At 35.3% G+C, this 25025-nt stretch overlaps 1 protein-coding gene across 1 annotated transcript in view; it reads right to left on the bottom strand.

Moving 5' to 3' along the window:
• The window catches only part of SPHKAP (SPHK1 interactor, AKAP domain containing), a 53672-nt gene that overhangs the window by 26589 nt on the left and 2058 nt on the right, over positions 1-25025 (bottom strand). The window contains exons 2-3 of the mRNA XM_070945815.1: positions 23148-23235; positions 14747-14857 (exon numbers count right to left, since the gene is read on the bottom strand). Of these exons, the coding sequence (XP_070801916.1) occupies positions 14747-14857; positions 23148-23235 (199 nt within the window). The remainder of the gene's footprint in view (positions 1-14746; positions 14858-23147; positions 23236-25025) is intronic.

Below are 25025 nucleotides of genomic sequence, written 5' to 3'. Positions count from 1 at the left end.
ATTGAAATTTTCCACTACTTCCTGACCATTATCATAAATATCTTTCAAGTAAAATTATATACTTTATAAAAAGCATTAATAATGAGAGTGGTTTAGGAAGAAAGCAGACATAAGATTAGGGAAGGATTATTTGGTAAAAATAGACTAGGACAAGACAGGACAGGACAGGACAGGACAGGACAGGACAGGACAGGACAGGACAGGACAGGACAGGATAGGATAGGATAGGATAGGATAGGTTAGGACAGCACAGCACAGCACACCACAGCACAGCACAGAATTCTTTATTGGCCAAGTGTGATTAGACACACAATGAATTTCTGATGCATAAACTCTCAGTGCACATACAACAATAGTGATAGAACTTTATCATAGTCATTGTAAAAATACATTTATCATAAAACATTAGATACAACACTTAGTGATAGTCATGGATACTAAATAAGTAGATGAGTTTATTCTATTTTGTGATATTTACAATATATCATTTGTATGTCACTCTCCTAGTCTGATGGATGCTCAGATTTTTCACATGTTAATAATTTTTACTTCATGATTGTAATGGTAACTGTCTGTCAGTGCCTAGATCAGTATAAAGCCATGATGGCGAACCTAGGGCACGTGTGCCATAGGTGGCACATGTAGCCATATCAGTGGGAATGCGAGCACAGTTCCGGCGGGACCGGAAGTTGTCAAACAGGGTGTTTTCGGCCTCCGGTGGACCTCCAGGGGGGTGGGGAAGGCCGTTTTCGCCCTCCCCAGACTCCTAGAGAGGCCCTGGAGCCAGGTGAGAAAGAAAAATGGGCCTACTGGGCCATCGCATGCCAGGAGCGGGGGTAGGGGAGTCACACATGCATGCGCGGGGTGTGGCATATAGAATTACAGGTGTGGGCACATGCGCACATGACCCCCCCACCCCCACTCCTGGCACCCAATGGCAAAAAGATTAGCCATCACTGGTATAAAGCATTAGACTCATATGTTAAGACTAGGCTATACAAAGGTAACCCTGTAAATTACTTGTCCTGTTCATATGGATTTTTTTCACCTCATGTTTTGGAAGATATATAAAAATATATTTTGTTCAACTGTCTAAAACAGACTGGTTCCATGGTTACAGTAGGTGAAGAATGCTTCTTTGAATGAAGGGTGTATTATTATAAGACATCAGTCAACCTTTTTCTGTATCAATCTTGTAATTTTTTTATCATGCAGTTTTTCCCACTACCAACATGTTTCTTCTAAAGAATCATTTTTGACTGAAGGAAAGTGAGTTTTTGGATGGGGTGGGAAATATAATAGAAAATTAGGAAGATTTTGTTCCAACCATAACATTTCTACTCAACCGGCATAATCTGAATCTAACACACTAATCTACCACTGCCTCTTCTTAGTAGTCAATCTATTTGCTAGTTAGGTATACTCGTATTGGTCTATGCCACATTGCTTTCCATTGCACCAGCCCAGTTCACATGCCCTATTTATCAAATCATATTCACATTTCAGTTTTGTTGGTCAGATTGGAAATAAATTAAAAATGCATTAGGGAAGCGATTGTTATGCTTTCATGAGGAATAATTTCAAATAAATTTTCCCCACAGTATTATAATGGGTCATGAGGAGTTCAAAATCTTGGCTCCCTTGAGTGCTTTTAGCATTTGGATGGACATCTTTTGCAAACACTGGAGTCAGCTAAAGGCTGGGAATGAAAATATTGTTCTATATTACATTTCTTTGGAGAGAAGCAAAATAGAGCTCCAGAATTATTAAAGGTAAGGCCAAAAGGCCAACTTTTCTCAAATTTAGCTTCAGCTTTTCATTTCTGAAATGAAACTCTATGCCTTGTTTTTAATATTGTAAGAGACATCCTAATGCAAAAAAAATTGATATCTTCAGCAAAGTAGTTATCTGCTCTCTCAATCTATCCAGCTCCAATCCTTGTGAGGGACATCAAAATGCTGAGCAGACACCTGTCATATAAAATAAATTGCATTTATGTTTTGTCAAAATTACTGGGAAAAGCAAAAGCACCAGTCTGCTGCCTTACCGCCCTTTGACAGAACTTGCTATGTCAGTCACTGATGATTGCCCTCTGACAAACAATTTTCTGGCAGATTTCCAGCTGAATTTCCAAATCTCTCCTCTCCACTTCTCAGTAAATTTAGAAAAAAAGCCTTTTTATGTTACACTGGAGATGAACTCAGACTCCATTCCACCTCCTAAAGATGATAACCCTCTAGTCTAGTTTAATAAAGAACACATCATTTGGTTGTTTTCTGGCAAATATTTTCATTACCAGGCTAGATAATACCATCAGTGCCCATGACAGTGGATTTTGACATCACAAAGAGAATAACAAAGCTCAGGAAACAGCAGAACCTAACAGTTCGATCTTGTTGATATACAGTATATTCTCCACTATTGGAAATAACATTCAATGAGGAATTGCAGTGGTACAGTGTGTGTTTGAGTATGAGGGGAGGGATGCCTCAGGATTCTACTCTTTTCCATTCCTTTTCAACATCTATCTGAAACTGCTGGGTGAGGTCATCTACTAGTTTGGGGTTCGGTATCATCAAGAGGCTGATAATAATTATATCTTCCAACTGCAGACCACCCAAGTGAAACTGTCAAGGTTCTGTCATAGTACCTGAAAGCTGTTCTGTTTGGATGGGAGGAACTGTCTCTAACTCAATCCTAGCAAGGTTGAGTAGCTGTGCATGTTTGGCCAACCACATCTGGGGACACTGCATCTTTGAGCTTGGATGCACAGCATTCTCCTTTCAAGACTGGTATGCAATCTGGGGGTCCTTCCGGATTGCAACTCCTGCTTGAAGACCAGATATCAGATGTGGTCAGAAAGGCCCTTTATCCTGCTTGTAAACTACCCAGAATCACTTTCTGTGAGAGGGACAGCTATGTAAATTTACTAAATAAATAAGCAAAAAAATACATTTACATGATTACTTGTAATCATGTCTTGTCTTCTTGTTTATTTATCTATTTTGGAATACTTTTATCAGAATGACCTCTGTGGTTATCTGACCTGTTTGCTATTATGAATTAGAGTATAGTGAATGTAATAATATTATATAAGAGTACTATTGAATTGAAAATCTAAATTATGAAAAAAAATACAAATAAATATTACACTATATTAGACTGTTCATAATATAATTACTGTATATGACCTAACATTTAAAAATGGACAGTTCCAATAATAATTTCCAAACAGTATGCATATTTCTTATCATAGTATTTGACAGAATTGATTCTGACAGATATTTCACTTGAGAGTTATCAGTCAATTTAAACAAGAAATAGAATTATATTTATTGCCAAATCATGTCTTTTTTTTTTTAAAGAGCATTGTTGTAAGTATTTGTGTATGACTGTATTGACTGGTTTAAAATTCTAAAGATTTACCTCTTAGATTTCCTGTGACTTAAAACACTGTCCTGCTGTTAACTATCACAATTTTATGGTACTTGCAGCTGTGACAATTAAATGCTTAAAGTAATGAGTCACTGTAACATTGTACAATAAACACATGGCTGCACACACATACCAACCAATATTCATGGATGGGTGGATAGAAGGGGGGCTTTACTTGGTATTTGCAAAAAAAAAAAATTGTAAATATTTCCCCCTCTTTGTAATATGCAATGTGTGTATGTTTGTGTGTGTAATTAGAGCCCCAATTCCAAAGCTATTCTTTTGTTTCAGCCACTGAAGCAGTGACTAAATATTACAAGATGGCTCAATAAAATTATGGATTTTTTTTAACAAGCTCATCTGTATTTAGTTTTATCACTGTTCATTCAATGTTCTTATACAATTCAGCTTAGTATATATTTGCATACCTATGCAGGGTTATAGGTGCAAACATATACAGTGTGGTCACTAGTTATTTAAAAATCTGAAAAAGCAGTTAATAATTGCTGTCATTGTCTTTGAAATAGGATTTTTTAAAAAAGAGACTCTTAATCCTCATGTAGTGTCCTTCCCAGAGTCTATTCTCCATTTTCCTCAACACAGAAAAACAATATAAGAATTTTTGTTGTTGTTAGCTACCAGATTTTTGATAATAAGGCATCTGAAAGTTAAATTTCTTGGTACTAGTGGTATCAAAATGATAGTATGGCTGACAAATATACTGTGCCCACTAGCCAAAAATACTGAAGAATCCCAGGTTACTTTAATTGGGTAGCACCTTTCAGACTATTTTTTAAAATCATTATTTACAGCTCAAGCCAGAGAGCCAATTTGGTTTTGTGGCTAAGGTACCACGCTACATGCGTAAAAGATGTCTGTGAGTTCTTATCCTGCCTTAGGCATGAAAGCTGGTTAGTCAATTCCTGTCACAATCATGGATCAACAGTCAGCTGCTCTGGAAAAAAAAAAAAGACTCTGCATTTGTAGGAAAATGCTAGGAAGAAAAAAAATACAGTTTAGTCCACTCAAATACATAATTAATAAGCTACCTGTCATACCAGGCAATGACACTACATTTTCTCAATGCTGGGTGGCAGGTACATATTGCATATAAATAATAATCCAACTTGAAGCAGTTTCTCACAAGCAACAACAATAGGACAGTGAGGCTGATATGGGAACTAGACCCTACAACAAGTCAGGATGTCTTCTTTGCCCACGTTTACCCCAACATTGTCATCACAGATCCTATAATTTTGTAACATTAGTAGCACCTTCACATGCTCTTCTTCCAATGTGACAAATGTCATAATTTGCCAGCACTGCTCCTCTGGATTTTACATGGAACAAAGAAGCTAGACTTTGTGCAAAAGAATAAATGGACATTATTTTAACATTAAAACTCAAAATAAGGACAAAGTAATAGCAGAGCATTTAACCTCCTTGGATGCTCTTTGGCTCTCAGAACCAGCTATAGCTCATTTAAACTGTTGAATTTACATACATCAAAAGGATTCAGCCAAACTCAGAACCTTAATAAACACAATGTATTTAACACAGTACAATTGCTATTTAGCAAGATATTCAAAATGTGTCTCACATGTAAGCTGTATTTACTTAACCCCTGTCATTTCCCATTGTGTCCCATCTCATCCCAAATTATACCCTACATCAGTCTAGCTTCTCAATCAATCTGATGAACTGAGCTGCAGCTCCAAATGCCTTATGCTTTTAAAAAACAAAGTTGAAAAAAATGCTACCAGGCTTTTGATTTTTGACTATCATAAAGGGACTATCACAAAGGAAACTTAAGGGATGTGGTGGCTCAGTGGCTCAGTGGCTAAGATGCTGAGCTTGTCGATCGAAAGGTCAGCAGTTCAGAATCCCTAGTGCCGCGTAATGGGGTGAGCTCCTGTTACTTGTCCCAGCTTCTGTCAACCTAGCAGTTCAAAAGCACATAAAAAATGCAAGTAGAAAAATAGGGACCACCTTTGGTGGGAAGGTAACAGCATTCCGTGTGCCTTTGGCATTTAATAATGCCGGCCACATGACCACAGAGATGTCTACGGACAGCGCTGGCTCTTTGGCTTTGAAACGGAGATGAGCACGTCCCCCTAGAGTTGGGAACAACTAGCACACATGTGTGAGGGGAACCTTTATCTTTATCTTTAAATCAAAATGATTCTCCTCCAATAATTCATACTAATTTTATACAAGCCTTTTTGCACAGAAGTATTGAAGATTAATATATAAAATGTTACGTCTGTCCTTAAGATCACAAAAAAATTTACATACATTCCTGAAATATTTTTTCTTAAACCACTTGTTCTAGTGTGCCTTTGTTGTTGTTGTTGTTGTTGTTGTTGTTGTTGTTGTTGTTGTTCTCCATTTATTTGGAGGTGGGGTAAAGGTTGCCTTTGAGTCAGTCTTGAATCCTGATTCTCTGGATTACTCTCTAGCATTTTCTTGGCAAGGTTTTTCAGAAGTGGTTTTCCATTGCCTCCTTCCTACCCAGCTAAGACGAAACTGGAACTCATAGTCTCCCAGTTTCTAATGCCTCAAAAACTCACTGAAATACCTATCCTTACAGCATCTGCCTGTAGAATTGTTTGCCCTTGTTAGTTAAAGTAGACACTGTTGTGACAATAATTCTTATTTTGTCACTTCCAGCCTATTTTTAACACATATGATATTAAAAATCTGTAAAAATAGCATCATTTTCTTTGAGACTTCTGTGGCCATCTTATGTGACTTGTGAATCATCAGCATTTGTCAACTTGTTCACTTCAACTGGAGTCATCAATTCAATTAATGTGACAACTTAAATATACACTCTTGAAATCCTAAATGCCACTGTATAATTCTGGAAAGAGAGGTTTAGCCGAACATTAATACATACTTTTTATTAGCCTAAGTCTTGACTTTAATGTACACTTAGCATAAATTTGACATTTATTACTATTATTTATTTATATTAATATCTACTTTGAGGTTCAACATATGGATCATAACTCTATGAAGGAGGGGAAGAGCTAGAATTGTTTTCCTAGTTATAAAAAAGTGCCTTTCACAAATATCCCATTAACTCAGTACTGTCAGTGCTCCTCTGTGTTTCTTAGGCAGTTTTTTTCTTTTTACCTGGACATGTAAGACACAGAAGAGAGACCTTCGTCATATATCAGCAGATGTTCAATCAGTGAGGAATAATTTTATATCCACTGGGAATTCTATACAGCATCAGGCTAGAGAAAACTGTTTTGAAAACAGTAGACCTGAATTTATTTATAGGAACAATTATATGCAAAACAAGATATGAAATATTATTGCCTTATACAGGAATACCATATGTGAACATTTCACACAGTATTCTGACATGGCTGTGCAAATTTCTTTTTCTACCGGACTATGGTTACAATAGTTTGTTTTCTGAAGACTGTTTTGTTTGACATGATTTTGTTTTTACAGTGTTCCTTTCCAAACGCCTACATTTTAAAAAGTGTAAAATGTCAATATGTCAGAAAATGTTAAACTGAAGTACCTGCTAAATCAGAACATTTTCCTGTGGTTCTTCAGCTACTGTGAAACACAGCTATAATATTCCAACTGTAAGACAGCAGTAACAATTCTTTCACTACAAATTGATGCCTATTATTTGTTGAGCAATCTAGTGAAGCTCTAGGTAAGCTGTCATCAATTCTCCATAGGTGTTAGATATAAGCCTAGGAGCTCTGGTGGCTCAGCAGACTAATTAACATCCACTTACATCTGCTGCCTGCAATTACTGCAAATTCAAATCTCACCAGGCTCAAGGTTGACTCAGCCTTCCATCCTTTCTAAGGTAGGTAAAATGAGGACCCAGATTATGGGGGCAATAAGATGACTTTGTATAAATATACAAACGTATGAAGGCTATTGCTTAACGCATTGTAAGCCGCCCTGAGTCTCTGGAGAAGGGCGGCATGTAAATCAAATAAAAAAAAAAAAAGCCTGCTAGCTGGAGATGCAGGAGACTGAATTCTAATTCATTTGAAGGGCCTCGGATGATGGTCCCACCAATTCTTGCTTGCAAGCAAATGGTAGTTCTTCAAGATATTCCAGTGTACCATTCTTACTACTTTGTCATGACATTAGTTTTAGTCAGTCTGTGCAATCTTCTTGCAGCAGCTAACTGGGTAGTGCACTGTTTCTTCAGGTTCTTTGCAGAGGCAGCATTTGATATATATTGCTGTCTTCTCAATTCTGGCTTTATATGCCACAGGACTTGGTCATGTGCAGCCAGTATTAGTCCCTCTGTCTCTTCTTCTTCAAGTTTTTTTCTCTTAGCCTTGCCAGGCCTTGTTGTTATCTGCTTTGCATGTTTTTTTTTTTTTTAATATACTGAATATGTAATACTTTGCTTTGCCATGTCTCTTTTCATTTGGTCTTTCTTGTAAGCCAGTTTGGTCTTTCCAGTATTCAACCAGCTTTCCTGGTATAGTGGTTTCATCTTACTCGTTGTCCCAGATATTCTTCCTGTGTCCTTTTTTCTTGTTCAACTGTCTGGTGTACTTGCAACATTCCACGGCCACCTATTTTCCTTGGTAAGTACAGTCTATCAATATACCTGCATGAATGAAGGGCATGATTCATTGTCATTATATTCCTATCCTATTACTCTACTTGACTCCAATCTATTATTCCAGCTGTATATATATTCACTGGAATTGCTCAGGTGTTATTTGCCTTGATTTTATTTCCACTATTGAGTTTAGACTTTAAGATCTTCTTCATTCTTATGATGTGTTCACTTCTAACTTTCTTCTTGACTTCAGTGTGCTTGATGTTATCAGTTTGAAGGATGCCCAGGAATTTGTAGTGATCATCTTCTTTCAGATTCTTGATGTTGTTTCCACAGGACATATTGATTCCTTCTGTTTTCACTATTTTTCCTCTGTCAATTATGAAAATGACACATTTGTTCAGTCCAAACTCTCCTGTAGTATCCTGGCTGCATATACAGACAATATAGAGCAGTGATTCTATTTCAGATTCCACCCCCCACCCGCGCTCATACAACCTCAGATCATCTATGTAAAGGAAGTGGGATAATCTGGCAGATGTTTTTGATATTTGATAGTCATGGGCTAACACATTCAGTATTGTTGACAGAGGAATCAGTGCAATAACAAATAGTAGTGATTATTATTATTTCAATATAAATGGCCACCTATCTCATCTAAACAATTTTGGATATTCACAACAGGTAAAAGCAATCCCTTACTTTGGGGTAGAGTTTGGACGACTAGATAGAGCTGAACCAGATGCCTTTCTCAGTAAGTTGAGAGACTCCATTTGGAACTCCCTTATTCTTATTTACTTTCCAACCTAAATAACATAGTAAGAATATCATCAGGCCCTCTTTTCAGCTATATGTTGGGGATGAGTTTTATCATCATTATATTTCTTATTCCACAGAGCTGCTATGAAACACAATGCCCAAACCTTGAGACAAACTACACTGAGATTTCCTTAACAGAGAATAGCTGAATCACCAGAGGCATTGTTCATCAGTATTTGGATTTGAGGCAAGGTAGACACCTGTCACAATCTTAACTTGGATGAACCTTGGTTAGCAAGGTTTTAAAAATAGCATATAGTTTTGTTGAAAATTAATTTACTTAATAAGTAGTTACAAAAAGAAGGGAGAGAGAAACCTGGTACTTTAAGAAATAAAAAAAATGATTACTGCTATATGAAATTTCAGAAACTCTGGTCATCTTCATGTATTTAGGCCAGGAGCAATTAGGAATTTTAAGAACATCTGGGGGATGCACGTAAAAGAAAGCTGCCATGGGAGAATTTACTATTAACAGAATGACTGCTCAGTGGCATGGCCACTCACAAACTACTCATTTGACATGAGGCACTGTAGATACTCTCTCTTGTATTAATGGGACCTCTAAGGGGCCCCCAGGCATTTCTGTAAATAACTATGCTAAAGCTGGTGTCTTGCTTGGCAGCATACCAGCTCTCTATTTAATTTCTTTTTATTTAAAAGTTGGCCTACCAAATCTGTGCTGCAAAAATCCACATGTGGATTTTTGACAGGGGGGAAAAAATAATTTTCTGTATCTCTTTGGTGCCATTTCATAGTGATCTGAATTTCTGCAGTACAGATTATGAAAGAAAATGAAAATATATTTTAAAATTATAGTTACTAAATATTTTATTTTTCAAAAAAAGTCCCAATCTTTAAATTTAAACCTTTAAGTAAAAGTGCAAACTAAAAATATAAGAATATAAGATATTCTTAAATATAAGAAGCAACTGAAATAAAATCTTATATTTTTTACTTATCAACAGTCATTCATTGTTTTACCAATGAATTCTCTACTATAATATGAACAAGGCATGAAATTATTGTAAGGTATTACAGAATCTCTGCCATAATAACTCACATTGCTGCAACTTTGATAGATAGAAAGTATTGCCTCTTCCAGAAAAGGTGGACATTTTTCACAACCATTCTCTGAATGTCTGGAATAATATCACTTTTCCAATTAGAGAAAAATAGTACATTAGCATATTTATGGGGAAATCTTTAAATGTTTAAGCCATACTGTTATTTTGAATTATGTATCAAAGGTGTGACTATTTATCAGGAACTGTGGATATATATTGTGGCATTTGACTGTTCACCAAGTATTGAATTGTATAGGGACCAGTGGTCGGTTTCAAAATTTTTTACTACCGGTTCTGTGGGTGTGGATTGGTGGGTGTGGCATGGCTTAGTGGGTGTGGCAGGGGAAGGATACTGTAAAATCTCCATTCCTACCCCACTCCAGGAGAAGGTTACTGCAAAATCCCCATTTCCTCCCAATCAGTTGGGATTTGGGAGGCAGAGAATAGATGGGGGGGGGGTAGTCAGAATTTTTATTACCGGTTCTCCAAATTACTCAATATTTCCACTACCGGTTTTCCAGAATTGGTCAGAACCTGCTGAAACCCACCTCTGACAGGGACACTTTGTACACATACACACACACACACACACACACACACACACACACCGATACACATGTGGCTCTGATTCATCATTCAGGACTACTAATAACCTTCAGAGCTATAAAGATTACTTACCCTTGGAGTAAAGGAAAAGAACATGATAAATTAAAATAAAAATCCTCTATTAATAAAATAAAATAAAAATCTTCTATGCTCTAATGCAATTAACTAGACTTCAGTTGTTTTCTATAATTAATTCAGATTTAGATTCAAGAAGGCAAAAGAACATCAGGGGGAAAAACCATTAATCTGAAGTGAGGTATAAAACACAGAAAAAACTTTAGCAATGAATTTTATAGATCTTATTCATTCAATTCAAGAGGTTGTCTTAAAAAAAAAAGCTGATTTTCAATATTACTTAGAAAATATCATAGACAGCATAAATGAAAGAATTCTCCTTCACCTCTATTTCTGGATTGTTATATTTCTCCCTTTTGGTTAGGCTCATTAAAATGCACAACCTACAAAAATAAAAACATTTCCACCTGCAGAAAAATGATTTTCTTTCAAACACTTGACATTCAGATGCTAGTTGACAAAAATACTGCAGGAAATAACCTATTGTTCAGCAGAAAGCAGAGAAATAGTCATTTTAAGTAGTTTTTCTGTTTCCAGTAATGATTCTGAAATCATCATGCTCATTTAGTTGCCCAACACGTTGTCTATTCTAAAACCTATGTCCTCCTATGAAGAGAAGCATCCCTTCTCTTCAGGCCTTGAGGAGCTACCTGAAGCCTCAAAAAGCTGAAGGCTCAGTTGAGGTGCCTTTAAATGGATTGTATCTTCTACTCAGTTGATGTTCCAAAGGCTCGACACAGGCAAGCTGTGCTAAAGGACCTCAGCTGAAACAAAGCAGCCAGACATGATGGAATTACATGCTTCAATGAGTTAATTATAAGCATCAAGATAGATGCCTTTTTGAAGTCAAAATGTTGCCACAAATTGTATAACTCCTTCAAGGGAAGTGAAAGTAGTTCTGCTGCTTCATAAGGCTTCAGTTTTCTGCTTCATTCTACCCCAAAATTATTTGAATCAAGGCTTGCTGAACATCCCATAATGGATTAGTTGGTACATATTGGCTTCCAAAATTACTGGATACAATCGCCAGAATATATGGCATAAAATTGCAAATTAAAATGTCACAGAAAAGGGGAATCATTGAATAAATAGGCAATTGTAATATTAATTGCATTGACTTAAATTATTTTAAATTAAATATAAATCAAAACAGATTAAATTTAGCTTTTACCTTAACTTTACCTTCTATCCCAAAAAGAGCCTTGGTACTACAGTGGTTTAAAGCACCCTGTTATTAACACAGCTGCCTGCAATTTACTGCTGGTTCGAATCTCTCCAAGGCTCAAGGTTGACTCAGCCTTCCATCCTTTCTAAGGTAGGTTAAATGAGGAGCCAGTTTGTGGGGGCAATAAGCTGACTTTGTATAAATATACAAAAGTATGAAGGCTATTGCTTAACGCACTGTAAGCCGCCCTGAGTCTCCGGAGAAGGGCGGCATATAAATCAAATTTAAAAAAAAAATGTCCCAGTGCATTTATAAATATATTAGAAGTTGTTCTCCATATAAATACTTGGCACTGTCATCCAGAACCTTTTCTGCATATTTCATAGCATTTAGAAATAAATAAATATAAGTCTTTTATTGTAATGAAAGCTGACTACTTTTTGATTCTGATGTAATTAATTGTCACTTCAGATAAATCCTTGACAAAAATATGCCAATAATATTTATGTCATGCTTGCCATTTGCTTTCTTTGGTACCATATGTTAAGAATTAGCAGGATACTTGTTGTTTATACCTGAAATCATTCTGGTCACACTGAGATTTTTGACCCAAGGTAGAACAGGAAATAGTGAATTAAACTCTCCATGGGATTCTGTTTCAAAAAGTTCATAGAGATACCATGTTGATTGTAAAAATAATGCCTACAGATCCCCACTGAAGTACCCAGCAATCAAATGGCCTGCTGGATACTACTACTTATAGCTTTACTTAATACCCAGTTATTATAGTATCACTCAAAACTGGACAACCACTAAAATAAAGTTATTTTTATTTTTAGTGATACTTATATGGGTTTGAGATTTTTAAAACTGAGATTTTTTTAAGTGTCAAAATATTTTCTGATGATAGATTGATACATCTGGTAGAATTTTCTAGAGTTTCTAGGAAAAAAAATCCATTATATAGATACTATCTCCTTCTAAAGATGCTATTTTAGCTGCTGCAAAGGCATGTTCTTTAACAAGCAAAATGACATACTGTATGGGCAGAAGTCAACTCCTTTTGTCTTCATAATTTTATTAAAACTGAGTAATGATTTATCTATAAATCATTAAGGATTTAAGGACCTTGGTGGCGCAGCAGACTAAAACACTGTTAAGTAATACCAGCTGCCTGCAATTACTGCAAGTTCAAATCTCACCAGGCTCAAGATTGACTCAGCCTTCCATCCTTTCGAGATAGATAAAATGAGGACCCGGTTTGTGGGGGCAATAAGCTGACTTTGTATAAAAAAGAATACCGCTTGGGGGGGCGAAAGCCCTACTAAGCAGGTATATACAAAAGTATGAAGGCTATTGCTTAACGCATTGTAAGCCGCCCTGAGTCTCCGGAAAAGGGCGGCATATAAATCGAACCAAATAAATAAATAAATAAATAAATAAATAAATAAATAAATAAATAAATAAATAAATAAATGAACCACACTCAAAAGTGAGCAACATAAAGAGAGAAAATAGATAGTCTTTTGGCTGCAAAGTGATTGGGGTGAAAGAACAATCTATATTTCTTGCAGAAATAAACTTGGAATTTATTTTTAATGGTGTACAATATATAAAATAAAAAGGTGACCATGAACAGGATCAGTTTAGACCAATTATCATTTTTCACCCCAAATTCGCACATAGGGTTGTTGTGATAGCACAATAAGGAAGGAAACCCTACTGTATTATCTTGAGCCCCCAGAAGAAAAATATCAAGAATAAATAAAATAAGGAAATTATATACTCATTCCATAAGTACATACATTTATGCTACGTACTATAGCATAAGGTTGGAACAATCAAATAGGGAAGTTTTACATAAGTTAATTATCCTGACTTCCCCTTTTAGGCTGCAAATAATTAACAGAGAGGCATAAAGCAGATGGACCACTACTGTGATCAAATGGCAGCAATGGACATGTGCAAAGCTGAAGCAGAGAACATTTATCTTGGAAGTAATCCTTATTATTAACTATCATTAGGACCATATGAATCTAATCTTTTAAACCAAAGCATTAGCCTTCTGTTTGTAAAACATGAATCCCTAAGAAACTATCCTCAAAAAATAGCCATGGGTTTCTTATTGCTATAGCACTAACCTCCTGAAACTATCTTTTCTTTTTCCTTGGTGAAATGTAATTAAGGTGTTTCAAAATTGAGCACTAAGCAGCAGATTAATACTAAAAATATACCTTTACTAATAATAACTTAGGTTTCAGATGGAGGGAGAGGATATAGCCAAAAGATGCAAAGCTACGTTTTTAAAAATCTTGACAAGAATGGCTAGAAATAATGGGAAACTCTGCGATTCAGAGTTTTTGTAAGAACAGAATTAATAAATGTAATATTTCAGTTAAAATTCACACTCTATTCCTTAATTAAAAGAGACTGCAAAAAGCATTTATAAATTTGCTTACCAATCTCCCAAACCAAAGTCCTCTTCTCATCTGATCTGTTTTTGTTTCTATACTTTGTATTTTAAGGGCCCTCTTTATTTCTCATGGCAAGCAGTTCCATCTATCATTAAATATGCCTCTTAGTCACACCTGTTACACATGTCTTCATAGTATCAACTAAAAGACCTTTTCTTGAAATTTTGGTTAGCTCTATATTTGTGATTCTTTATTTTCTTGTTCCCATCCCAATAGAAACCATGCCTCATTTCTATGAACATAAATTAAAATATTAAATGAAATGATAGTAATTGTTTGTCCTATCTTCTTTGGCATCCTTCAAATCCCATTTTATCCCTATCGTAAGAGGGAAAAACAAATAGAAAACTGCCAGATCATAGGAGATAATTCCAACAACAACAAAAAACATAATTTTATGATAGAATAACTTACTTTCAGTTCAGTTCAGTAATAATTGGATTTTGCCATTAGGCATTACTTTTCCTTAACTGATTTATGTGCAATTTCATTGTGACAAACGCTCTTTCACAGCTAGGACTGTACATATTCTCCTCTACAAAGGACTTACAGAGGTGCAATTCTTGTCCATCTTGTCTTCCACGATGCCAATTCGACATGGTGTCTTCTGATTTTGGAGCCAATAATCTGTTGATTCTAGCAAACTGTTACTGCAAAGTACCTGTTGAAACAGAAACAGTTCATAGTCCTTCGCAAAATGAAATCATGAGCCTAAATACAACATTACACAGAATAATAGAATTGGAAGAGTCTTCTAGTTCAACCCTTTGCTCAAGTAGGAAATCTTATGTCATTCTGGACAAATGGCTGTTCAATCTCTTCTTAAAAACCTTCAGTAATGGAAAGCTACAACTTCTGGAGGCAAGATATTCCACTAATTGTTCTCGCTGTAAGGAAAGTTTTCCTTATTTCCAAGCTGCATTGGTTATCTACAGGAGGTTCTCAAAATAATTTTATTTTCATCCTTGCCATTTAAAGGTGCTACAATAAATCAACTACAGTAAATTTTTAAAAAACCAGTTAAACAAATTATTTAATACAGGAGAGGTCAATAGGTAGTATGCACATGTGTTGTGGTTATTTTATTTACAGTTTACATCAGGGGTGTCAAACTGGTGGCCCATGCCTGGATATGTCATGTACAGGCCACACCCACCCCAGTTCCGCGAATGGGGGAAATGTGAAATGTCACATGAATGCAACACGACACGGTGAGTTTGACACTCGGGGTTTACATCTAGGCAGGGAAAATTAAATATGGTTTATTCTATTATGCTAGAATCATTCTCATTTCATAATCTGTAATCTGTTGTTAAAATTTAATTACTCATTTTAATGTAAATGCAATGGAAAGCTCTAACGTAATCCAAATATAAACTACAAAACTAAAGGGCCTAATAATTAATTTATGGCTTAATAAAATCATTGTCAATTATCTGGCCTGGATTAAAAATAAAATCTTTTCCCCAACTTCTTTATCACAATCTCAGAGGAGGTTCCAACTCATCTTTAACCACAGTCACTGAAGAAAATCTTGTATTCATAAACTCCAAACTCTTTTCATGCTTTGACATTCTTAGTATTGTAGTCTCTATGCATCTGAAGGGCTGGTGGTTGATGAACAATGCCTTAAAGCAAAACCTTTTCCAATTATTGGAATGCCACTAAATAATCTTTTAAAAATGCAGCCTGGCATATTGCTTACTTTCTTATGAAAAGGACATTACTGCTTTATATAAAAATGCTTTCGTCTCCTTTCATTGAGAGGCCTTATTTTTCAAAAGCTCATACTAGTTCGAAATTATAAATAGGCACACTACACCGGTTTGCAAATAAAATCTTGTAATAAAATGTGTTTATGATTCCAAATGATGAGAAGGGAAGTGCCCAGTAGTCCCCATTTCAACAAGATGCAAATTGCCATCACCAAAACTATGCATCATAGAAGTACATTAAAGCGACTAGAAAGAAAGAAAAAAAATTCTGATGAAAAACGAACTACAACTGTTCTATAACAATAACTATAAACTGGTGAAAAATGAATATTTATGTAAGGCATGCAGACTAAACTACAAGATAATACTTTTTTCTCCCTTTAGGGGCTATGCCAGTTAATGGGCCAGAACGTTTAAAACCACATTTACAGCTCCTACATAAATTCCAAGTAATATGTACAATATAGCAGCTCGTAGTACAGAACTATTATTATTTTAATATTATCATTATTAAGGCTATATATAACTGGGCTGCAAAACTTCAGATTATTACCAGATAGCAATAAAAAGACCTTAAATGCTTTAATTATTTTCCAGAAAAGACAAAATGATTACTGTTCCAGATTTTCATTGACTGTTATGGCCATTAGGTTTGTGGGAATAGGGACTTTCTGGAAAAAAAACACACCGTTTAAGGCAGGGCTGTCAAACTGCCAGCCCACGGGCTGGATGCATCATGCGTTGGCCACACCCATGCCTGGTTTAGCAAAGGGGGGAAAAGTCCTGATACGTCACGTGACACCACCATGACGACGTGAGTTTGACATCCCTGTGATAGGCAGGGGTGCCAGATCTGGCATACAGAAATCTGGATGAGCATTAGATGGCAGGAAAGAGATATTAAAACTTCTATTCTATGGTAGTTTATTCAGAAACTCATTGATTTTTTAAAATGTGCCATTATACTGTCTGCCTGCCAAAAAGATGTAGGATGACTGGACATAAATTAAAAAATTCTGGATCTATAACAAAAAGTTACACTATGGATTATTCCTTATTGGATTCCAGAGAGCTGTATTACTCTCACTGCATTCCATTCCTCATTTTATTCTGTTTTTTTCCTCCCAAATATCAGTCTGAGTTCTATGCCAAACAAGCAAAATCTATCGGTTCCTTTTGGGGCTACTTTAAGTGTAAAACTGTAAAATTCTTGATGACTCCAGAATATTTCTAATTTTTCTACTGCTGGGGCATAAATAACATCATCTTGGAGACTCAGGGAATCTATAATATAGAAGAGTACTTCATATTTTCAATCAGAAATTGAATAGCATGAGATAAGTTGACTAGGAAGGCCTTCTGAAAATACCAGTTTATTAACTAATGAAATCGAGTAGTCAGTGGCAATGCAAAATCTAAAACTGATTTAGAACAGTTGATCAAGAGCAAATTAAATGCATTTCTATATTTAGAGACACAAGTATGCATGTATTTGCTGAAATATGTTTTCTAATTTTATCTAATGTAGAACTTTACCTAAGAGCCCACCTTTTTTTTAACCTAAAAACAATTTCTTCTTCTAAAACAACTTTGTGAGAATTCAGATAATTATATCTGATTCAGTAACTGGAGATATAATCAAGCCTTTGGTTGTACAAATAATACTTTCATTGCCCCCTGGTTCCAATGGACACATATACAGTTCAACAGGAAGTTTTAAAATAAATGATAGCTTCCTATTTTGTTCAAACTGATACTTTTTCAGAACTACTACATTTAATTGTGGTTAAGAACCTAGCTTGTTGCAGCACTCTCAATTTCACTCGGAGTTTCTTGGTTTGTAAAAAGAAGGAATTGCTATTAATTGAATGCTTCTGAAGATGCTTGTTCCAATTTGGTAAGTAGGATCATAACTTGTCAACATTTATTTTTAAGGTGTAAAACACTATTCTCCATGTTGATGACCTATAGGCAGTTTCTTTTCCAGTGTTTGCTGGAAACTTTGGGAGTTGAATATAAATATCAGAGGGGAACAGTTCCAGGATCAGTTAAGGAATAGCAGATAATGTTATGCATGATCACTCTGAAATGTATTGAAAGCACCATCATTGAATTTTAGGGAAGTCAGACTCTCCATAAATCTATATGTCTTAATTTAGATAAATGAAGTTTCTTTAAAACAAGCGTTCACATAGAAGAAATAAGGAAAACAAAAGCGGTTAGTTATTCATACATGGAAATGAAATGTTGCTAATAACTAGCTGACAGTGTAGTAGGAAAGGGAAAAAATTAAGCTTCATTATAATATAATAGCTTCTGTGAGAATAACAGGATTTATTTCTAAAGATCCTTAGGTAACTTTTCATATTATTAAAATATGCTATTTTTTATCTGACAAATTATCATACAGAATTAAAAAAGAAAAAAAATTCACTGAGATGAACAGAGACATGGAAATAAGTTCATATGGATTTATTTTAAATCTGCAGGTACAAAACTGAAGCCTAGGTAGATTTTTCTTCCCTTTGTATGAAATTTTCAGTGATGCATATCTTCATAATACATGTAACAGTAATTTTAAAAGCATGGTTCATCATATTATACTAATAATTAGGACAACACATCTCACACATTTAATGCTTTGCTATAAGAATGGAATGATAAAGCAGTCATATTGATGCTGCCTAAGATTATAAAGTGGATGTGGTGGCTCAGTGGCTAAGATGCTGAGCTTGTCGATCGAAAGGTCGGCAGTTCAGTAGTTCGAATCCCTAGTGCCGCATAACAGGGTGAGCTCCCGTTACTTGTCCCAGTTTCTGCTAACCTATCAGTTCAAAAGCACATAAAAAATGCAAGTAGAAAAATAGGGACAACTTTTGGTGGGAAGTTCCGTGCGCCTTTGGTGTTTAGTCATGCCGGCCACATGACCACGGAGACGTCTTCGGACAGCGCTGGCTCTTCAGCTTTGAGACAGAGATAAGCACCGCTCCCTAGAGTTGGGAACAACTAGCACATATGTGCGAGAGGAACCTTTACCTTTTTAAGATTATAAAGCTTTAAAATATGTACTAAGAAAAAAAAATCAAAAGTGGGTCAGAATAACAGAACAGAATAACAGATTTGGAAGGGACCTTGGAGGTCTTCTAATCCAACCCCCTGCTTAGGCAGGTCAACCCATTTTTTTCTTAACCTTTTTATAAACTTCTATAATATTGGTTTCTTAAATAAAATAGAGTGATCTAAAATTATTCCCCAAAGAGGAATGACAGGACTGAAGTTCTGGATCTGAATAGGCCAGCTTTTGAAAAGCTTTGAGTTGAAAGAATCTTAACTCCTTGAGCCCTTTCTATCATGTCAAACAGCCAAACAGTCACAAGTCTATGGTGTAGGGAGGAAATAAGGTTTCAAAACCACTACTGTATGTCAGTGTAGTATAGTGGTTAGGGTGTTGGACTAGCACCAGGGAGGCTGAGGTACATGTCTACTCTTAGTAATTGAAACTTATTCAGCAACTTCAGGTGAATTTGCCATTGTGTGCATACATTAGATCCCATGTCTTGAAACTTTGAGGAAAAGTAGACTATAAATCTAACAAACAACAGAATAGGACGTAACAGCAGGAAACATTGCTGTTCTTTCAGGATGCTATGTATATTCTCTGTGCAAATTATTAATGAGTTAATTTGAAATGCCAGCTTGTTTAGATGTTATACAAAAGTACTATATCTTGAATATGTTCTGTAGGTTTGTTCTTGATCACATGACCACACAGCTCCATCATGTTCTGAAAGATCTCGATAATGAAGTATTTTTCAAAAGAAGTCATTGTGTTAGACCAACTATTTTGCAATACAATAATCCAGATAAAGTATCTTTTTTCAGACCAAACAATTTAATTCTTCCCTATTCTAACAACTTCAATCATTGCAACATTTTAATTAAATCATCAAAACCTGAGCTGTTTTCATTCAAACTAGCTTATCATCTAAGAAGCATTTGCTTTCATTTTTCTTGTTCTCACAATATAATTTTTAACATGAGAGAAGTTAAAACTTCTCTTTGCTGAGTGGTTGTATTTTAATTTAGTTTACATGTCAAATAAAGTTATATCAGGTTTATTATTTTTCTGGGTCCATCCCTGGCTATTCTGTGATGTACCCTTTGATCCCAATCTAATATATGATGTATTTGGGGACTAATATGATCCCCAAAACACCCAAGGTCAACTTGAACTAAAAAAAAATATGTGATTAAAATACAATTTTTTCATCTTCTCAGCAAACCTACAAATAAGTATGTCATATTCCACATATAGGAAGCTGAAACTTCATGATTGTTCGGTGACAATAAAATAAAATAAGATAAAAATGAATGCCTTAATTCTAATTGAATAGAAATTTCCATATAGTCTAATCTGTTCCTATTATGGCCTATATTGTCAATTGTAAATCACAGAACTGAAACACTGTCTAATAATGCACAGACTATAAATTCAGAACAACCACTTCATTCTTTAAGATAGTTATATGACTAATACAGTTAATGTATAATTCGATACATCCCTATAGAGATTCTCTTCACACATGAGATAACAGCTTATTCTTGCCTGATCATTTTAACTGCAGTACTTAATTACAGTTCATCAAAAAGAGATGGCAAAGAATGTGTAAAACAAGATGAGACTTTGGGAGTTCATTCCACATGGATTTTCTAAAATGGAGTCAGTGAAATAATATTTGGCATCTCATATGCTATGAGTTTTTGTTCATGCCAGGCATAACTGAACAAACATAAAGCAAATTGAAGGGAATGCTTACGTTATTCTTCTTGTGTCAGCCCACTGCAAACAATAAAGTTTCATTTTAAAAAATCAATTATGTTAACATAATGTGTAAGATCAGGAAATGGACTGTGATGGTTTATGACCAGGACTCAGTGATGTTTTCCATATTATCTCATTTTATAATAAGTGTTGTGAATTATTTCAGATTATTGTCAAAATGGAAGTGAATGATAATTTGGTGGAATAAAATATGCTTTACAAATTGCACAGAAAGTAAAAAATCTGCAGTAAAAACCTAGGCCAAGAGTTAGGATTATTTTGCCCTGACAGCCAAGTATGATGAGAGATTGTGCCAGGTCTACATAACTATGACAGTGTGGTATAGACAACTTCCCCCTCTATTATCTTTTAAGGATCCATATATACCTTGCAAAGAGAGATATCTTCTTTCAGTCTCTCACCATCCTTTTCTCTCATTTAATACTTTATTTATACTCCCCATATACTCAAATCATGTGCCATGTACTCAAGTACCAGGCAATGGGAGAAATTAAAATAAAAACAATGTCCAGAAATGCTTCTCCCTATGTGTCTTTGGTTTCAGCAGTACTGCATTCTGATGAATTTTTTTTTAAAAAAACCAACCCTGAGAATCAGTTCTGTGATTTCTGCTGACCACAAATCTAGATTTGATAGGAATTTGAAGGCATTTGCAATGTTCTAAAACCAAGGATTGTCATTGGGCAAAATTTTGCTTACTTAGGATGTCTCCATAGTGTTGAGGGTAAAACTGCCCTCTGCAAAGTGGTGCAACAGACCAGACAATGAATACATACGTTGCTTAGCAAAACACACAGATACTCACAGACTCTGAACGTTTAAAGAAAAATAAACAGTCTTTACTTGTAGTAAAAAACAAACTTGGCTTCTCAAAACAAAGATAACACTTCTTCAAATAATCACGGTTGAACACAAAAATATAGTTTGCTTACAATTCCAGTTCTCTTCAGTAACACAAAGTTCCTTTCAGCAGTTCAACCTTCTAATAGCAGGAGTAGAAGTGAATGAACTTCCTGCCTTCTTTTATGTCTGCTTAGCACAGCCAATTAGTCATCTTTGTAGCAGTTAAAGTTACAGAACATAGTTTTCTATATATTACCTACCCAACCGTAGGATAAGCATCCAACACATAGTAAAATAGGAAATATTATGTAACACTGCATAAACAAGAATCTTAGCTATTTCTCTTTTTGCAAGATATCTATGGATCCTTAAAAGATAATACATCCATTTTTTTCAGGGATAGTCAAAGGTCCATTTTGGAAAGCTTTATAAATTTCTTCAGAATCCTGGAGTAATCATTAAGAAGCAAATGTATTACTGTTCATCTTTCAATTGTTTTTAATTGGTTTCTCCTACTAGTATAAGCAACAAAAGAAATTAAGACTCTTTATCTATGATTTTCTGATTATTCTATTCAAATCAGGATCCCTCTCAAAACATAAGCAAGCCAGGGATCTCGCTTTGATAAAAGTGTTAAGCATTATGGTCAAAGGTGTGTGTCAAGTTGATTAGCTTTTCTTGTTGTGGGCAAAATATACCCAAACATGAACCTTGATCAATCAAAGTGATAATAAAAATTGAACTTGGGTATTCAGTATTTGTTACTTCTCAGTTTAATATTAATGTTTAAGAAAATTATATATATGTAAGAATTGCCTTTTTAGACATAAGTAGAGCTAGAACCTGGGACCTGGGAAATCCAAGTTGGATTCCTTCTTGAAAAGATTTTGCAGTCACTTTTAAAACTGACTGCCATCTCAGTCATTGTGTAAAAGGAATACATTATCATATAATCCTTTGCAGGCAATTTCAGTACTTGATGCATTTAGATCTGAACTGGAATATTCCATCCCATTATTTTAAAAAAAATTAAAATAATGAATAATATTTTTCTTCTTTTAATATTTGGCAGTGATTCCTGGATAGATGAACCCTGTGCCCACACCTAAGTCTTTCTGGGATAAATTGTGGTCCTGATTTCATTTTGGTCAGTTTGATTTCATATTTTCTCAATCAAATAACATTCAAAACTCACTTCTTAATACTATATTTGGATCCAACTCTTTCTGTCCTTCCTTATTTTCATTCCATAATTCCAGTAGTGTGAGATTTGTACCCGTTGTTCCAAGCCTTGTGTTTAAGGCACATTATTATAAGCCACAGTTTTTATAAGCTAAAAACTATCATATTGTATAATCAGGTTTGTCCATAAAAACTGAACAAGTATGTTTTTAGAATATGTAACTATTTTTCAGCAAATGATTGGTCAATTGATTGCTTCCAGATATTAATATTTTTCATTGTTTACCTTGTGTGCATTTCAATTATTGAAATAATGGGTAAAAAGCATAGCTGAATTGCTGACTAAAACAATTTCAAAAAAGAATTACCTTCTTACATGCCTTGACCGAACTTCTGACACTATTATCCATGCCACCGTGGTGCGAAATTTCATACATCAAGGGACATTCAAAGTTGCTGAAGAGAGAATGGGGGGGGGGGGGTCAGTGACATTGGTACAAATGAATTAAACATTATTTCATAATCCTTCATATTTCTTCCCCTTCTTGCAGTTTTCCTTGGCTCAAAGCATCATATTATTTGTTATAGGATTAGCTATTTATTATAACTTTTTCAGTATTGGAGCCCTATTCTGAAATAGTGGCCTGATTGCCTTAAAAAAAAAAACAGAATACAGAACTACATTGGATATAGCATCTGTCCACCTTCAACAATACAATAAAATATTCTCTTCTGTATCAAAGAAGCAATTTGAGACTTCCAAATTATATAGTGGTTACATCCATTCACTATGCCAGCAGGCAAGAAATTGCACACTAAATCTTATAAGTCATCTGTTTCATACCCAAGGAAAGAGGTAAATTATAGCTTTTCAAGGCAAAGAATACAATGGGGTTGATTAAATTTAGGAAGCAAAGCAGGCCATTTCTATCAGCGCTGACATGGAACAGTTAATCGGTTTTTGAAGAATGGGGTTCAAAGAAATTATCTGAGAATTTTATCAGACAATTCATCATCAGAAAAGCTCATACCAGTCTTAAGTGCTACTGTTACTGAATTAGTGTAATGGGAAGTCATGAGGCAAAGACCTTTACATAAATTCAGCTTTGATACAAAGACTGACTCTTATGGCTGTATAAAAGTACTAAGAATTGCCATCCAGATCACCAAAAGAGAAAGAATGTTTTCTTCTAGTCAGAAGGCAGGACTTTTATCTTTCTTACTGTCTTGTGAAAGAAATATCTTCCATTAGGTCACATGACTATGTACATATAAAATAGCGCTCCTGCGTATTTTGCTGTAACAACACTTGTAATAGTCCAAATCCTCAAACAAACATGGAACCAGAACAGAAAATGATAGCATAACTTAGTTCATATCTTAAACCTTCTTGAATTCTCTCTTAAGGAAGTCCCATGCTTAGATGATGGTATCTGTCAAGGACATTTTCTAAGTATCACAGTGGTAAGACTAACTGTCATTCTCAGTCATTACAGAAAAAGCTGACAGGAGCTTAAAAAGTTCACTAGAATCTCCTTTTTAGTTGCTCCTGTCCAGTCTCCAGGCCAAGATCTCCCTCTGATGACTATTTGATCTGAATCTGGGTATGTCCTGATGATTTACGTGGACTTTGTTGTAACACTGTCAGGTCACATAATTTGCTCATACCTGATCTTTCAAGGCCAGTGTCTTAACTCCAACTGATCGAACAGCAGTGCTGCCTCACAATGAAACCCTGCGCTAATGTGTTTTGGAAATATTTTCATCAATTTGGCTAGTTGGCATTTATGGTAGTCAGATTTCTGACTAGCTTTTTAACTGACATTTCTGATGCCAGGTTAGTTGGGACCAATCATGAGTGCAAAGAGTGGATTCCCTTTCTTGGCATTATTACAAACAAGACAAATCTGATAATAATCTGATACTGAAGCAAAAAAAAGCCGTCAGCATAGCAATCTGGAGTGGAAATGGATCCACTGGACAGAGTCTTTCTGGACAGAGTCCAGTGCTGTAATCCTATAATATATAAAGCTAATTTCATAAAGACTCTTCCTTTTGAAGCTAGTAATAATTCCACATTCCTTCTGAAGCTTGAGGTACATTTCTAGGACCTGGAACCTCTATCATTGTCAATGCTCATGTGCAAAATATGGAACTAGCATACTGTTTGATATATTCATTACAAAGTCATGACAGTGAAATATTAGGTTAAGGCTATTTCCCAGAAAATCGGGGAAATTCTGATA

Source organism: Pituophis catenifer, unplaced genomic scaffold (genome assembly GCF_029215685.1).
Source record: "Pituophis catenifer annectens isolate HBS135680 unplaced genomic scaffold, rPitCat1.0.hap2 SCAF_6, whole genome shotgun sequence".
Classification (NCBI taxonomy): Eukaryota; Metazoa; Chordata; class Lepidosauria; order Squamata; family Colubridae; genus Pituophis; species Pituophis catenifer.
This window is presented reverse-complemented; position numbering and strand designations above follow the sequence as displayed.